General features: G+C 46.0%; 4 protein-coding genes across 6 annotated transcripts; 1 reads left to right on the top strand and 3 right to left on the bottom strand.

Annotated features, from left to right (window-relative positions):
• Positions 1–1,031: 1,031 nt before the first annotated feature.
• Positions 1,032–1,999, top strand: LOC4327639 (uncharacterized). Its single transcript, XM_015765781.3, has one exon. It carries the CDS (start codon positions 1,383–1,385, stop codon positions 1,719–1,721), a length of 339 nt encoding a protein of 112 aa, XP_015621267.1. The 5' UTR covers positions 1,032–1,382; the 3' UTR covers positions 1,722–1,999.
• A 345-nt stretch (positions 2,000–2,344) lies between these two features.
• Positions 2,345–6,004, bottom strand: LOC4327638 (pentatricopeptide repeat-containing protein At1g66345, mitochondrial). 2 transcript variants are annotated; one of them, XM_015765778.3, is made up of 4 exons: positions 4,094–6,004; positions 3,313–3,566; positions 2,983–3,120; positions 2,345–2,857 (listed from the first exon to the last, which is right to left on the bottom strand). In XM_015765778.3, exon 1 carries the CDS (start codon positions 5,965–5,967, stop codon positions 4,219–4,221), a length of 1,749 nt encoding a protein of 582 aa, XP_015621264.3. In that variant the 5' UTR covers positions 5,968–6,004; the 3' UTR covers positions 2,345–2,857; positions 2,983–3,120; positions 3,313–3,566; positions 4,094–4,218. The 2 variants fall into 2 exon arrangements, with proteins under 2 accessions (XP_015621264.3, XP_015621263.3); XM_015765777.3 differs by having other exon boundaries at positions 2,345–3,120.
• Positions 6,005–6,335: 331 nt separating this feature from the next.
• On the bottom strand, positions 6,336–8,186 carry LOC136357355 (uncharacterized). The gene is made up of 3 exons (XM_066312583.1): positions 7,746–8,186; positions 6,792–6,848; positions 6,336–6,671 (listed from the first exon to the last, which is right to left on the bottom strand). The coding sequence occupies exons 1-3, from the start codon at positions 8,113–8,115 to the stop codon at positions 6,544–6,546; spliced, it is 555 nt and encodes a 184-aa protein (XP_066168680.1). The 5' UTR covers positions 8,116–8,186; the 3' UTR covers positions 6,336–6,543.
• A 2,547-nt stretch (positions 8,187–10,733) lies between these two features.
• On the bottom strand, positions 10,734–14,797 carry LOC4327637 (uncharacterized). Of its 2 annotated transcripts, none has more exons than XM_015766708.3 (6): positions 14,441–14,797; positions 13,976–14,341; positions 13,226–13,378; positions 12,146–12,260; positions 11,381–12,042; positions 10,734–11,257 (listed from the first exon to the last, which is right to left on the bottom strand). In XM_015766708.3, exons 2-6 carry the CDS (start codon positions 14,255–14,257, stop codon positions 11,255–11,257), a joined length of 1,215 nt encoding a protein of 404 aa, XP_015622194.1. In that variant the 5' UTR covers positions 14,258–14,341; positions 14,441–14,797; the 3' UTR covers positions 10,734–11,254. The 2 variants fall into 2 exon arrangements, with proteins under 2 accessions (XP_015622194.1, XP_015622192.1); XM_015766706.3 differs by having other exon boundaries at positions 10,734–11,254; positions 14,441–14,579.
• Positions 14,798–15,403: the final 606 nt, after the last annotated feature.

Here is a 15,403-nt window from a genome sequence, read left to right as displayed (position 1 = left end):
TAGTTTGAAAATAATTAATGATGCAGTATCCTGTACTGTAACAGTCTGTACAAGCTGCATGGCTGTATCTAGATCCAAAGTTCGGTCCTTTTCCATCACATCAACCTGTCATACACACACAACTTTTCAGTCACATCATCTCCAATTTCAACCAAAATCCAAATTTTGCGCTGAACTAATCACAGCCTAAGAGTGTATTACTGGTGCTTAAGCTAGTACTGACGCTGTCACCCGATTGCATAGTAACTCCAGGACCAGATGTCACCCAAGTGTCAGCATTTGTTGCTGCTATTGGAACAGTAGTTGCTGCACAGGAACAACTGCTGCTGCTACACTGAAAAGCTCTTGCCGGAAAAGATCTAAGGGAAGGAAAATAAAAAAAAGGTGAGAGATAAAGATTGAGATGGAATCATGGGATTCGATCGGTCAAGTGCGATGGAACTGATCGATCTTGGGTTGATTCTCAGTTGGTACTGATCGATCTTTGCTCCCTTTGCTACCACCACTTGATGCAGCCTACGAGTACTACCATTACTACTACTAGTAGTGGTCTTGTACTACACCTCGCAGCAAGCGTCACGTCACCAACTGTTTGCTCCAACTGTATTCTACAGTGTCACTGCTCGAGCAACAACGCACAGAACGTTAATTCCATCCATCCCCTGGGGCATTTGCAGATGACGGCGTGAGAGGATGAGCGGCATTTGGCGATCCAAAAATTCCAAATCTTGGGAGCTTTTTCAGACAAGAGTGGGTTTGAAATTCGCAGCAGAAATGGCAGCAAGGGTCGTACGTGGATGTGTCCGTGGGAAATGACAAAGCCCAAGAGAGCACGTCATGTGATTGTGCGAGATCTAGCTAGCTATACGGAGTTGTGTGACAGTCGAGAGAGAGAGAGAGAGAGAGGCCGAGACCGGTCAAGCGGCCGCACATCATATGGCCTCGCCACGGCGCACGGCGGCGACCGGGTGGCCGGCGAAACGATCACTCATTGCGCCTTTCCGTCGCGCGGCTTGTCCGCCTCTCGCGTCAAATCGACCCGAATTATTATCGCTCGCTAAAGCGCACAAGTACAGTGACAAGGGACGTGTGGTTGGTGACACCGAGATCCCGTGTTTAATCCCCAGCACGTTCACGGTTTCTCGAGGGACGCCTCTCACTACAAATCTCTTCCTTTTTTTTTCCAAAGCCATAATCCGTTTCGCTGCCTGCTGCTACTGTCTACTACTACTACTACTCGGATCACTCGCGCGCCCGTCCGCTTCTCTGCTGCGTGACGACGCCTCGTCGCCTTCTCTACCTCTCGCGAGCGCGCGCGACGCAGCGGCAGCGTCCGTGTCGTGGCGTGGCGCGGCGCGGCGCGCTCTGCACGGAGAGAGACGATGATCGCGAGGCGCCTCAAGATGCTGGTGCTGGTGTCGCTCGTCCCGCTCGCGCTGCGGGCGACCTCGCTGCTCGCCGGCCATGTCGCGCCGCCGTGCTCGCCGGAGTCATTGCGGCCTGAGCACCAGCCCGCCGGCGCCGGCGACGGCGTCACCATGGGCGGTGGCGGCGCGTCTGCGTCGAGTTATCGGAGGAACCGGAGGAGGATGGAGGGCGGTCTCGCCGCCGCCGCCGTCGCCTTCCACGCGAGGAGGTTCCGGCCGCACGGCGGCGGCGGATTTGAGGCCGACAAGAGGCTGGCGCCGACGGGCTCCAATCCGCTGCACAATTTGCGATGACGCAGCGTTTCTTCTCAAATCGAATTCAGAGAGTTTTGCAGGCTGCTGATGAGATTGTTGTTGATGATGGTGGCGACTGTATGTATGATCAGATTTTGGCTCTTCTTCTTGTGTGTGTGTGTGTGTGTGTGTGTGTGTGTGTGTGTGTGTTAACATGTCTCATTCTCTGCTCTCGAAGTCTCAAGACTTGATTCTTCTTACTGGGTGTGTTCTTGATAAGTATGGCGGTGTGTGGCTAGCAATATACTCGTATACATACGTATTCTACATTTTCCATATACTTGTAGCCGTGTTCAATTGTTTGTTCCATATGTATATAACCCATAAAAAAGAACTTGCTCGTGTAAGATCAGGTTTGTGCGTGTTCTCCAGTTGTCGATTCTCCTGACCTTGAGACGCTCAGATTAGTTCGTCAAATCTTTATGGACTTCTTCTGCTAGTACATCTGTCAATTGAGTTGATTCAATCTTAACATAGCTATACCTTCTCTTATCATCTTCGACAATGCTTCCCTGAGGTTTCAACAAATAATGCGGTAACGTACACTAATCTCTTTCCTAAAAAAAGAGATTTGCTCATTTGTTATGACAGAAGAGTGACCAACCTTTTACTGCATAGCCAAATAGTGCAAACTGTTAACAATAAATTTGCTTCCTTTTTCAGTTTAACTACATACTCCACAGTACAGTGACGACCAGGGGAATTTCGCAGGTAGACATGAACTGCAAAAAACTATTTTTCGGGGGGTTTTTTCCGCTCTCGAATTATAGAGAAAAAACTGAGAGAAAAAAGAATAAACAAAAGATAAAATAAGAGGGCATCACAGCGATTCTCAAGCCCCAGCCTCTGATGCAATCATATTGTCGTCGAACGAGCCATCTCGGCATGCCGAAAGCAACTGTGAGAGCGTCAAGGGGAGCCACCCCAATCGCTGCTACAACTACGGACAAAAACCGCAGCACGGCACTAATTACACGGCAAGAAAGCGCCAACGAGAAATAATTTCAGCAAGCCTTTTAATGGGTTTCTGGTCAAAATCGGTCTCGTTTTCTTCCGGGACATGATCAAAGACAGATCACTTGAGTAGTCGCATCACACAAGTAACCTTCAACAGAGACACTTAACCATACTAAACCCTGACAGGGATTACGAGATGTAAATTTGCATGCAGATCAGTTTTTAAGCGTATATAACAGCCGTGAAATGGAATGAGCAAACGACGTGCTAGAAGCAAAATTAGTGAGGTAGTAGTACTGCGTACTTGTGTTATTTATCGGCTCCGGCTGGCGACGGCGGCGCCGGCGATCTTGCCCGGCGCCACGCTGCCGCTGTCGACGACGACATAGCTCACATGCTCCGGTACTCCCGTTCTTGGTTGCTTGCTCCTGCGTGAGCAAAGCTGAGCAGACAAAAACACAATTTAGTTTCTCGCCATGCTTACAGTCAAAAGTGACATGTAGAAATGCAAGCTAGCACTATGGAGGAAGAATATGGTGTTAGACATGTATCGTGGATTAGACAAGCTTAGTGCTAATGAATTAATGAAACATCTTCACCAGTTAAGGAGCAGGGAAAGTGGAAGAGTGGGTACCTGCACATCAATCTGGCACTGCAAATGCTGTTGCTGTTGCTACCTCGGAGCTGGCTGGTAGCACTGTGCTAAAAGAGAGACATGGTGCCAAACTTTGTGTGACGGGGACTCAACCGTGCAGCAGTAAGTACTAGCTGCCTGCACCACATCTGAGCTGACGCTGCCAATAGCAACGGCGAAATGTGGGAGGCAACGCTCCAACATCGGCGTCCCCTCCTTGGCCCTCTTGCTTGGAGAACCAGGCGGCATGAGCACTGTAACAGATGTAACAATGTTTCAAGCCGAAGAAATGATCTTAGGAGATGATTAATCCAAAATTCCAAATGCTATACAGACATGCTAAAGCATTGTCCTACTAGAATTTAGATGAAGGTACAGGATACAGATAGTATTTTTATTTAATGCGTAAATAACTGTACTTTTCTGTGGAGATAATCCACTGCAATCTTATGAATGGAATGTCTCACTTCGGCAATATGAACTTACGAAGAGGTGCATGGTTTTCTACTATACTTTGAAGTATGTCTCCTCGAAAAAAAAAACTGATGTCTCTAATACTCCAAACATGCCAATTTTATGGGGGACTAAAAACTTATTCATCTATACTTTTTCTATACATGGCACAAGGTAAAGCACTATGAAATGTCCATGCTTCAGAGTTCAGAACCCATAGAACCATGCAATTTTTCCTTCAAAACGTTTGCTGCCTAAAGATTTTAGGTTTGGCAGAATAAGTTTTAATTTAACTATCAAAAGAGTACTAAAAAAAGGTATTTATTACCTCAGCTGCAGCACAGCATTCTCATAGAGTAGAAGAGATGGGAAGACAAATCATGTTGGGTAATAATAGCATTTCCTGTGTTTTCTCCCATCAATTCCCCATGCAATTAGATCTTATTTGGGAGATCAGCAATTAGGGGAACAGGTAGACTTTGGTTTGATAACTCTTCTCACTAACATCATAAAAGTATCAGCAGAGGGGACTAGCTTGTCGTTCCCTGTCATCATCCTGTCATAAAACCAAAGTGCCTTCTTAGTGTTACCCTTCTCACAGTTACCACTGATCAAAAGATCATATATTTCACTAGTTGGTGCCAACAGCTTTCTTTCCAGAATAGCCAAGAATTTCTCAGCTTCCTTGAGATCTCCACACTTGCAAAGGGCCCTAATGAGGGAGCTAAAAACATCAACACCAATATTAAGCCCCCTGTGCTCCATCTCATGATAAATCTTGATAATACCTTGAGCATCACCAACCTTGCCATATCCATTGGTCATCCTCAAGTATGTGTTTTGATCGGGAACAAACCCCTTGTCCATCAGTGCCGTTAGCAGCTCGTTTGCCTTGCTGACATGTCCTGAATCGCAAAGCGCCTCTAGCATATCATTGCAAGTGCCAATATCCGGCACAGAACCTTGATGGAGCATCTTGTCCATGTACTCCGAGCCCTCCTTCATCCTCCCTTGTCTGAAACACCCAGCAGTGAGATGGCTGTATGTAGCATCATACGGCTTCAACACAATAGAGATCATTTCTTCAAACAATTGCATGGCTTCATCAACATCGCCTGCACGGCAATGTACTCTGATAAGGCAAGTATACACGAACGAATTCAGGCGACAGCCACGGCGAACCATGTCATCCCGTTGCTCGCATGCGGACTTCAGATCACCAGCCTGGCAATGGGCATGCACTATCAGCGAGTAGGCAATGTTGTCAAACACCATGTTCCTCTGCAGCATCCTCCTGAGCAGCAAGATCCCCTGCTCAGTCCTCCCTTCCTCGAAGATTTTCAGCGTGAGCGCGACGTGTGCCACCACGCCTGGTGCACACTTCTTACCGTGAATCCTCTCTACGAGTGCAGCCATCCTGGCAAGCGCACCCTCCCGGCTGAGGACGCCGATGACAAGCTCAACGGTGCTCTGGTTGGCGTACACCCGCTTCAGCGTCATAAGCTCGAACACCTCCCAGGCGACCCCGAACCGCCCGGTGCGCTGGGCCGCGTGCAGCACGGCGTTGAAGGCGGGCAGGGAGGGGACCACCCCGCGCTGCGCCAGGTAGCGGCAGGCCTCGAGCGCCTCCTCCGGGAGGCGCGCGCGCGCGTAGGCGTGCACCAGGAGGTGGAGTCCACGGGTCGTCGCGGCCGTGCCGCTGTCCTCGTAGGCCGCGAAGAAGGCGTCCAAGAAGGCAGAAGCGGGCGACGAGGAGGAGTGCTTGGCTATGGCCGATTCGAGGAGCACGGACGCGTCGCGGATGAGGGCGGCGCGGGAGAGGAGGTGGACGAGGAGGCAGTAGGCGCGGAGGGTGTGGGGGGTCGACGACGACGACGAGGAGGCGGCCCAGTAGAAGAAGGTGAGCGCGTTCCTGGCGACGAGCTCTGGGGAGTAGGACGAGGAGGAGGAGTGGAGGTGCTTGGCGAGGGAGAGGAGGACGGCGTCGACGTGGTCGGCGGCGGGGAAGGCGGCGGAGAGCGCCTCCCATGTCGCTCTCGGATGGTGCGCGAGGTAGTGGGAGATGCGCTGAGGCGTCGTGGCGGCGGCCGTGGACGTGGACGCGGACAAGGCGGAGGCCGCGGCGAGGCCGAAGAGGTTGCCGCCGCCGCCGCCGCGCTGCGCGAGCACGCCGCCGCCGGACTTGGCGGCGATCAGGGCCATGGAGAAGAAGCGCCACCTAAGGGCCCACCTCGTCAGTGACTCAGAACGGAAGCGCCATTGGTGGTGAGATCTAGCTGGGCTTTGGAGATCCGTGCCCACCATCCGATCAGGTAAATGGACGGCCAGGATGAGACGGTATGCTGACCCTTCCGGCTAGTTTGGATAGGCCGAAATCCCGGCCCGTCCGATATTTTGGGCCGAGGCCTATACAATCCACTGAACAAGGCCTCATATTTCCAAAAACTCCTCTCCATATTATGTTCATTGTGCACAAATAATCAACACAAAATGCAGTGTTCATCATAACCAGATAATTACAGAATATCACCTACATATCGAGTCCATGTTAAGAACACAATTCAGAGAAATTTCACATAAAAATACAATTTTCATAGGAATCGAAGAGAACTACGACGGGGGCCAGATTCAGAACAAGAAATCTCAAATTGCATACAATCATAAATGAGGATTTCCTATACACATGTTATGTACTTACATAGCAACCGAAGAGAATACGGTTAGATACTAGATAGCGAGCAAATGTAAATGTGAAATTTGCTTCTGTCGGTCAGTCGACTAGCAACAGTGTGAGTGGCGTAACTCTTCTTCAGATACAGCTTCATCAGTGGGGTTTAACTGTAAAGCCTCTTCGTAGCTGGGGCAAAACTCACGAATCTCCTCCATTTCACGCCATTGCTTCTTCTCTGTCAATTTTTTTTATCACGAAGAGGGAAGATTAAAATGGATAAATTAATCAGCAGGTTATAATTTTGAATTAATTCTTTCATGAGGTGTGCTTAATTTGTATGAAAACTTTTACTCACTCTTGTTGGGTCGTGGTTGCTTGTCTGTCAATTGTTCCTGCCGAGAAGGTGGCTTTCCTGTTGATAACAATGCCAGAAAAAAAAACATTTAAGTTAATTAACCATGATCGATTATGTAATAAGATGGAGTTCCAATTTAAGTCTGACCATACAACTTTAATTACTCTAAAATTACTGGGCATTCTAGCTTTACCCTTAATCAAACTTTTTAATATATTATGAAAATATTTCTTACGTTGAATCTAAAATATTTTTTCACGAATGTGTAAAAAAATTACACGTCAATATATTAAAAAAAAATTTGTTACACAAGCAATCAGCCAGACCGATTTATGCCAAGTGAAGGGAGAAAAAGAAAGCTGTACTACGGCAGCTAAACACAAACACAAACTCCTAACAGCGAGAAGGGGCAGAGCTAAAACAATAAATCTAATGATTTTTTTTACAAGTAAATTTTTCATTACCCAGTTTGGAAACCAAACCCAAAACACAACACAGGTAAATCAGATGATTTTATACTATACAAACTTTTAGAGATTAATGGTCCAAGATACGACCTGCTGACTTATGACAAAACTAGAAGGACAATTAATTTGAAACAGCGGGGTAGTATGATCCTAATTTAACATGACAAACAAAGAACAATTAATTAGTATATATAGTCAAGTGCGTTAAATAAGAATTTTCCTTGTGAGTTAATACACTATAAATTAATACATCCGTTTTATATTATAAGTCGTTTTTATTTTTAAAAAATTCTTTATATTTAACTAAGTTTATAGATTATATATTTTCAAAGAAAAATACTATCAAAATTTATTTAATGTTATAATAATGAAATTAACTTATTATTATAAATGTAGCTATATTTTTCAATAAATTTGATCAGAGTTGGACTTAAGAAAAATCAAAACAATTAATTAGGTCATGAGATGGATGGGTGTAGTTTTATACCGACGATGATGCAAGTATCAACGACTAGGCTGCCGAGACGGTCGAAGTGCAGCTCGGCGTAGAAGCAGCAGCAATCGGGCGTCGCCCCCGGCGGCGGCGCAGTGTTCCTCCTCCGGCGGCAGCGACCGGCCGCCGAGGAGGAGGTCCCCGGCGGCGGCGTGCCGCTCCTCCGGCGGCGAGCCCAGAAGCCGACGAGGCGCGTGAACCCCTTGGGGCCGCAGCAGCAGGCCCTGCACGCGGCCATGGAAGGCTCGAGCGGGATGAAGCCGGCGCCGGCCTTGTTGTTGGCGTTGTAGTGGCGGAGGGCGGCGCCGACGAGGCCCTTCACGGCGGCGATGGGTACTCTTCCCCTCGCGTCTCTTCGCCTCATCCTACAATGTCGATTGATTGATCCATTAATTAGTTTTCAACTTTTTCTTCAAACTTTCAACTTTCTCATCACATCAAAACTTTTTTACACACATAAACTTTCAAACTTTTTTTTAAAACTTTCAATTTTAGTCAAACTTCCAATTTTGGCTTGGGACTAAATACACTCTAAGGTTGTGTTTGGTTTGGGGACCAACCAGTTTTTTTTGGATGGGATGGTTTTAGTTGTGTGTTTGGTTTGTGATATAGAATGGTTATAGTTATTTTTGTTTGGTAGAAGAAATTGAGGTGAGATGGGATTGACTGTTTTTCACGGACCGTTACTACCGTCTGTTCCTAGCGGCTAGCTTGCAGCGAGTGGTGAGAATGGGGACGGAGGAACTCATCGGCGCGAGCGGAGGAGAGGTGGAGGCGGGTCGCGGAGGCGAGGCGAGGCACGGACGAGCGGCGGCGATCGGTCGCGGAGGCGATCGCGGACGAGGCCGGTCGCGGAGGCAGAGGTTGGACGCGGACGAGGAGGCGGCGGTCGCGGATGTGGCGGCGGCGATCGCGGATGTGGAGGAAGCAGGCGGAGGAGGACGGAGTGGCACCGGGGGAGGGAGCAGGCGGAGGAGGGATGGGCGGCTGTGGCGGCACCACGACGGAGCCGAGCGGGAGGCTGCGAGAGCTGACACCGTTCTCTCCATCGAAGTGGGATGGATTGGTCCGGCCGATTTTGGCGGACCGTTTCGTCCCGGATCTGAGAGGAATATTCCTCTCTAAGGGCCATCCCATCCCACTCGCCTTTCAACCAAACACCCCTAAAAGTGGATTCATCTCATGCCATCCCATCTCATCCTTGCAACCAAACACTACCTAACAGAAAACGGTACACCGTTCCAACGTCATAATGACGTCGAAGCACCAATCTGGTAACCTTACTTATGAGGAATATTGTCTGGTATCTCATATATTATGGTATTATTTGTAAAAAAAAACAATTACGTCTATTTTGACACGTACTAACACTTATGATTATAGAGTTTCATAAAATATAATTTAACGGTTAATTAGCATAGGCTGTTTCATATTATAAGTCGTTTGATTTTTTTTTTCAAGTTAAACTTCTGAGTTTATAGAGAAAATTTAACAACTTCTAAAGCATCAAATCAGTTTTATTGTATTTATTATTGAATATATTTTAATAATATGTTTTTTTTAAATATTATTATATTTTTCTATAGACTTGATTAAATTTAAAGAAGTTAACTTAAAAAAAAGGTCAAATGACATATAATATAAAACGGAAAGAATACTCTTGTAAGCGGGCGTCGGATTCCGTGCGCGAGAGGCGACGGCGGAAGACCGTCTCCCCAGGCACCGCGGCGGCGGCGGTGATGGCCGAGTCCAACGCGGCGGCGGCGGAGGAGAGTGCAGATCCCATCAATGGTCGATCGATCGCTACCGGAGATTCAAATTCTTGGTGATCGACGAGAACCCGTGGATCGGGCGTGGGGTTTATGGGGGGATTGCGTTGCGCTTGGCATAACAGAATCGGAAAAGGAAACAAATTTGATCTGATCTGAAAATATATACCACTAGTGTGTCCATCCGTCTACGAACATGATGAGGACATGTCGTCGCGAGCACGAATCTTGAAGAAACAACTCGCTTCTTCTACCTGTTTTTCTCCCAGGAATGCACACCAATCGTCTTTTATCATGATAGAATTCCCTCAATTTTTTTTTGTTATAATGGAGATCTACTATACTTTTATGAGAACTTTGTGCAGCACCAGACAAGGGCTACTAAGAAATTATTATTACTGTACATAAATATCAATTAGATAGTGGTGGCTACTGGCTATGTAAAAAATAGTACTCCCACCGTCCCAGAATATAAGGAGTTTTAGAGTTGGAAAGAGAATGCTGGTGGAGAAGTTGTTATATTTTGGGACAAAACCTGAGGGGCAAAAGTTGTTATATTTTGGGACGGAGGGAATACTAAACTATACCACAAAATATAAAAGCCAACATATTGTTTTGAGTCACTGGGGTTTGAAGTGCCCACCTGAATATGCATTACACAGGGCGAGCTTTCATGTAAGTTCAGGAAAAAAACATCAAGTTTAATTTGAACCAAGTGCCCACTCATTTCGGAGTGTTGCATGGCAGGTACTCCTATTTTCAACTCATTTAGAAGCTGTGAACTAAACACAATGGAGGAAAATGATTGAAGTTGGCAGGGAATGAAATTTCAGAACTTGTTAGAGTTATCCTTCCTATGTTTGCAATATTTGATCAGTAGCTACTCAAATTCAATGGGATCCTTTACCAGATCTCTTCGAACTGCAGACATCTAAACAAAAACTTTGAATCATGGTTAACAAAAGCTTTGTGCTCCCCACAAAGAAAGCTCAAACTTACAGTCACAGTACAGTACAATTGCACAGAAATCTCTTCGAGACATACCCAAAAATGACATAGAAATAGGCACTACCCCATCACAATTCACAAAATATCATAAATCTTAAGTAAGCACATTTCAGGAATAAAAAAATTAACTGACCAGACAACTAGAGAAGTACTTGGTCAGATGATCACCATAGATAAAGTTGAAATGACAGAAGAGGCAAAAAAAGAACACAATAAAATAAATATGTACTACTTCATCACTTCGTGGAACTCAAAGTAGCAATCAAAACAGGCAAGCCTCAAAACCACATAACAAATCTCAAACAGCCCTGACGCCCAAAATTTGACTGAAACGACACACACACACAAAAAGGAGAAAATCGATCCATTGTGTGTCTGCACACAGTCATGCATTCTGGACAAAAGGCTTAGCGTCCAGGTTTACTTGAAGGCGTAAACAGGATGGATCAGGTCTTTCTACAAAATGCTGGGGACACCATCTCGCCATTCAGCATTACAACTAATCAATCAGTCAGCTAATACTGACGAAGAGAGCAGCGGCGCAGAATGAACGAACACAGCCTTCAAGAGAGATAAAACCGGCTCACCAGCAAGCTCCTAACTTCAGCAGACCTTCTCTTTCCCTTTCTGGATCATCATCGCTTCATGTAGCCGACGAAGGTTGGCATGGAGCCATGCTCGGTCTTTGCCTATCTTCTGTGAAATCTTCGGCGGCACTGTCATCTTCTACTGTTGCAAAAACGACAAAACCTTGTAAGGCAGTTGAACTAGATGGCAAATTAGATGATTCTTGAACCCACACTATACATATATAGGCTAAACCAATCGTCAGTTACTCTGTAAGTGTCATACCAAGGGATCATACAGTCTTGAAGCATCTAAGGGCATGACTCGTAGGGTGTAAAACATGTCAAACGCCTGGAAAAGGATCCAGTTGTGGGGACTGCAGATAGGCATATTGTCCTGGACACGGATGTGCAGCTCCTTCCCAATGAAGAGGTACGCGTAACACACGACGGCATGTAAGCCTGTCTCCTTATCCCGGTGTATCTTCTTCTTGGGATCACAGCCACGGTACACTAGCATGTCCTCCTCATCGTCATCGTTGTCATCGCTGTAGTGGTGCTTGCTGGTGTAGGATCCATCAACCCAGAGACTGCCAATGCAGGGACCACCGGTGAAGATCAGCTGTGCAGCCTGCTGGGGTGTCAGGTTTGTCCAGCACCCCCGGAGGCTGAAGTAGTCATAGCTGTGAAGGGGCAGAAGGAGGCTGCTTCTTGTGTTCGTTGTACTTATTGCGGGCACTCCACCAGTCTCCTGGATCAGAGACAGGAGGCTATCGATATGAGCCCCTTTACCCTTAAACCAAGCTTTTCTCTCCAGGCAGAATCTTCTCAGCTTCCTGGTGGAATCAGGCAATTCGAGGATGAATGTGCCTTGCCCGTGTAGGCGCTCAAACTCGAGCCTGTGTTGTGCCTCGATACAGACTGAGCATGCTACTATGGCGCAGGTATCTGCATGTATATGCATCATCATGTGTGTCAACAGCCAAACACAGAATATGTATTGACTATATTCATTCATTTCATGGGAGTCGACAATAAGTAAGTAACATACCAGGGAAGATTTGAAATCTGAAAGTGCTAATGACACCCCGCCAGCTAATTTTTTCTGGCACAGCTGATGCGGGTAGTCTCCTTCTGAAAAACTCTGCAGCTGATAGAGGAAGCATCTGCATATGTACACATGTTATATTAACCCAAGGAAATGTTAAGATGGATCAACTGGTACATTACATACTAGCTACTGAAGTGCATGCTAGGTACACTACAGTACATGTCAGTGTGTAGCTCTTTTTCCGTGTAAATCACTCTCAATTTCAGCTCACTGGTACTTACATAATTTCAGAACCAAACAAAGCAAAAGTTATTTAGAAGACCACCAGCTGACTGAGAAAAGTAAATGCTCAGAAAAGCAAAGTAAAAATTAATGAGCATTTTCCTATTATTAATATTAGTTCATAATGGTGCAACTATGACGAGGGCCAGAGGGGAGGTATAGACTCAATTTGCAAAATTAAGGAGTTCACATCCATGCCAGTGACTGAGGACCAGTGAATCTGTGATGATGAACATGTTAAAAAGTCCAGCCTTAAATTATTTTCCAAGTCTAATGCTACTGTGGTGTTGAGCATGAAAAATTTTATAATTCAATAACTCAAATTTGGATACAGCAGGTTACATATATACTGATGAATGCATATATAGAATAAAGAGAACACCTTGGTACAATGCTTGCTTACACAGTGCCAAAAAAAAGAAGAAGAAAAACTTCTACATTATCGGGAAAGTAATGTAATGATCAAATTGCACTCTTATTTCCTTAACAACAGTATAATGGTACAAGCAAATGAACATTGGCATTAACATCTAGACAGAAACTTGATGTATTTTTACGTCATGAACAGCTACCCCCCAACCCCACAGACTGAGAACGTGCAAAATATACATGAGGTATGCATTAACTTTGTTCCTCTCCATCAGAAAAAGCATGGTGACTCAACTTTTAGATCTGTCATAATTAAATCAGAAGTTGTAGTAGGAACACTGAAGAGGTTGTAATAAGCAACACCTTTGTGTTTTGCAGCAGCTAAGCAGAATGCAAGCAGCAGAGGAGAAGAGATCGAGGTGGACTTACATAGGTGCCAATAGCCCAAACAGATCTCACAGCAGAGGCAAGGACCTGACATATCATCCTGTACACAGCATCGAGCATGTTCCTGACCGAAGCTCTCCAGGACTTCTTGTCCACAATCTTGTTCCCATTGGCGCATGCCGCCACTTCAGCCCACTGTTCTTACGCATTAACACATTTGCAGAGACGACTTATTAGTAACAAGCACGCAATGATTTAATTTTGATCAGATGCCATGCAAAAATGGTTACTTCAAACAGATTAACATGCTACATTATTCATGTGATTTAATCATCAATCAAGAGCATGCAAGCAAAATCGTTTCGAATTAGCTGTGCTGCAAAGGATTGTGCACAATTTTGAACGGACCAGTGCAGAAAGATTCAAGAATCTTAGCTGGTGAGTGCGAACACTTGGAGTCAACTGCCGAATGTTGCTTGCACATTTACAGATTGCAGAAACGACTTATGAGTAGAGTAGCAACTAGCAAGCATGCAATGAATTGGTTACGAAGTTATGATCAATCACCACGCATATATACATGATGACCATTATGAACAGATAGCATGCTAAATTATTCCTGAGATTAATCCATAATCATCAACGGGGAGCGCACAAGCAAACAAAGAATGTTTCGATGCTGAGCTGCGAAGGATCACAGAGAAATCAAAGGGATCCGTGCATAAAGATCAAGAATCACGTAAATTTCAAGAACGCGTGCTAAGTAAAGAAACACGAAATTTCAAGGATTACCCCGACATATTCTTCCTGCAGCAGAATCCTGAATGGGGCAGGGGGAATCTCCTCTCTGCGCTGCCTCATCGCCGCGGCGAAGGCCTGGCTGTGCCCCACGGTGGCGACGCCATGGGAGCAGAGCACCCGGTGGTCGAGGAGTACCAAGGGCTCGCCGTGAGCGTCCAAGAACGCCGACGCCATCCTGTGCAGCGCGGCCGCGCTCTGGCTCAGGGCGGCGTCACCGTCGGCGGCGAGGCAGCAGCCGATGAAGCGGACGCAGCAACCGGCGCGCCCGTCCATTGCCGGCCTGGAGAGAGGTTGATCTCGACGTGGCGATCGGGTTCTTGATTTTCTTGCAGCCTCGAGCGAGGAGAAGAAACAACTCTGCGAGAGCGGGTGAGTTGGTTATGGTCGTTACCACCCGAGACCGAGAGCGCGAAGCCCAGGAGAATTTGAAGAGTAGGGGGGGAGGCTGTCACTGACAAGGCGGGACACATGAACGGTGGGCCCAGGATGTCAGGCTGGCCCACCAGTTGCCTCCGCTGATGGGCTGGCTTGGTGGGCCGGCCCACCAGAACAAGGGTTCGCCTCCCTTGATGCCGGCGATAGTGGCGGTGGCGGCGGCGGCGGTGGGCGGCGAGCCGGCCACAGCATGTGGTGCCCGCTAGACATGGCTGTCGACGACGGTGGCTTCGACTTCGATACCTTCCTCGCCGCCGGCGCCGCCTCCAATTTGAGGCCCCCATGGAACAGTGTGGGTAGTGAGATGGTGAGATGGTGAGAGGAGAGGAGACGAGGAGGAGGCAGCGGCGGTAGACTAGTGGAGGAAGCTGAGAACACGGGCAACACTTATTTTCCTTTTCTTTTTATTGAGAAAATCCCTTATATACCCCTGAAATTTTTCCTAATCCCTTCTATACCCCTGAATTTTGCTTACTTCCTTATATACCCCCAAAATTTGATTTTGATCCCTTGCATACCCCTCCCGTCAGTTGACCGTTAGTTGACCGTGTATTTTCTATAAAAATGACCATTTTACCCTTGGATAAATAAAGAAATTCATGAATTACATTATTAAAAATATAAAAGCTTCTCGCATGAGACTATTATAGTTATGAGTTTATTGTGCGATGCATTATTTATCCCAAAAAAATATTTTTAGATAATGAAATAAAAAAAATACGTATTTATTTTTTAAAAAAAAGGTCATAAAAATGAGGAGCATTCATATAAAGATAGGTATACCAATGTTCACAACATTTTTTTTTATGAATGCTCCTGATAAAAAAATCCATTGTCCTATTAAAATTTCAAATAAAATTTTTAATTTTTTACATTTATTTTATTTTCAAAATTTATGTCAAAATTTTCTGCACTAATTATTTAGTCTCATTAGTTTTATAAAATGCACACGATGTGCACTCAAACAAAATTTTCAATTATTTT

The sequence above is a fragment of the Oryza sativa genome, chromosome 1, assembly GCF_034140825.1.
Source record: "Oryza sativa Japonica Group chromosome 1, ASM3414082v1".
NCBI classification, from domain to species: Eukaryota; Viridiplantae; Streptophyta; class Magnoliopsida; order Poales; family Poaceae; genus Oryza; species Oryza sativa.
The sequence above is the reverse complement of the archived record's forward strand: the minus strand, read 5'-3'. Positions and strand labels throughout refer to the sequence as shown.

Excerpts from the sequence above, each read along its gene's own strand:
- LOC4327637 (XM_015766706.3), bottom strand. The coding sequence starts at position 14,257 with ATGGACGGGCGCGCCGGTTGCTGCGTCCGCTTCATCGGCTGCTGCCTC. Across the intron at positions 13,379-13,975 it reads TGCAGGAAGAATATGTCGGG|TGGGCTGAAGTGGCGGCATG; the intron begins GTAATCCTTGAA and ends GCGTAAGAACAG. Across the intron at positions 12,261-13,225 it reads TTTGGGCTATTGGCACCTAT|ATGCTTCCTCTATCAGCTGC; the intron begins GTAAGTCCACCT and ends GTACATATGCAG.
- LOC136357355 (XM_066312583.1), bottom strand. The coding sequence starts at position 8,115 with ATGAGGCGAAGAGACGCGAGGGGAAGAGTACCCATCGCCGCCGTGAAG. Across the intron at positions 6,849-7,745 it reads TGATACTTGCATCATCGTCG|GAAAGCCACCTTCTCGGCAG; the intron begins GTATAAAACTAC and ends TGTTATCAACAG. Across the intron at positions 6,672-6,791 it reads GCAACCACGACCCAACAAGA|AGAAGAAGCAATGGCGTGAA; the intron begins GTGAGTAAAAGT and ends AAAAATTGACAG.
- LOC4327639 (XM_015765781.3), top strand. The coding sequence starts at position 1,383 with ATGATCGCGAGGCGCCTCAAGATGCTGGTGCTGGTGTCGCTCGTCCCG.
- LOC4327638 (XM_015765777.3), bottom strand. The coding sequence starts at position 5,967 with ATGGCCCTGATCGCCGCCAAGTCCGGCGGCGGCGTGCTCGCGCAGCGC.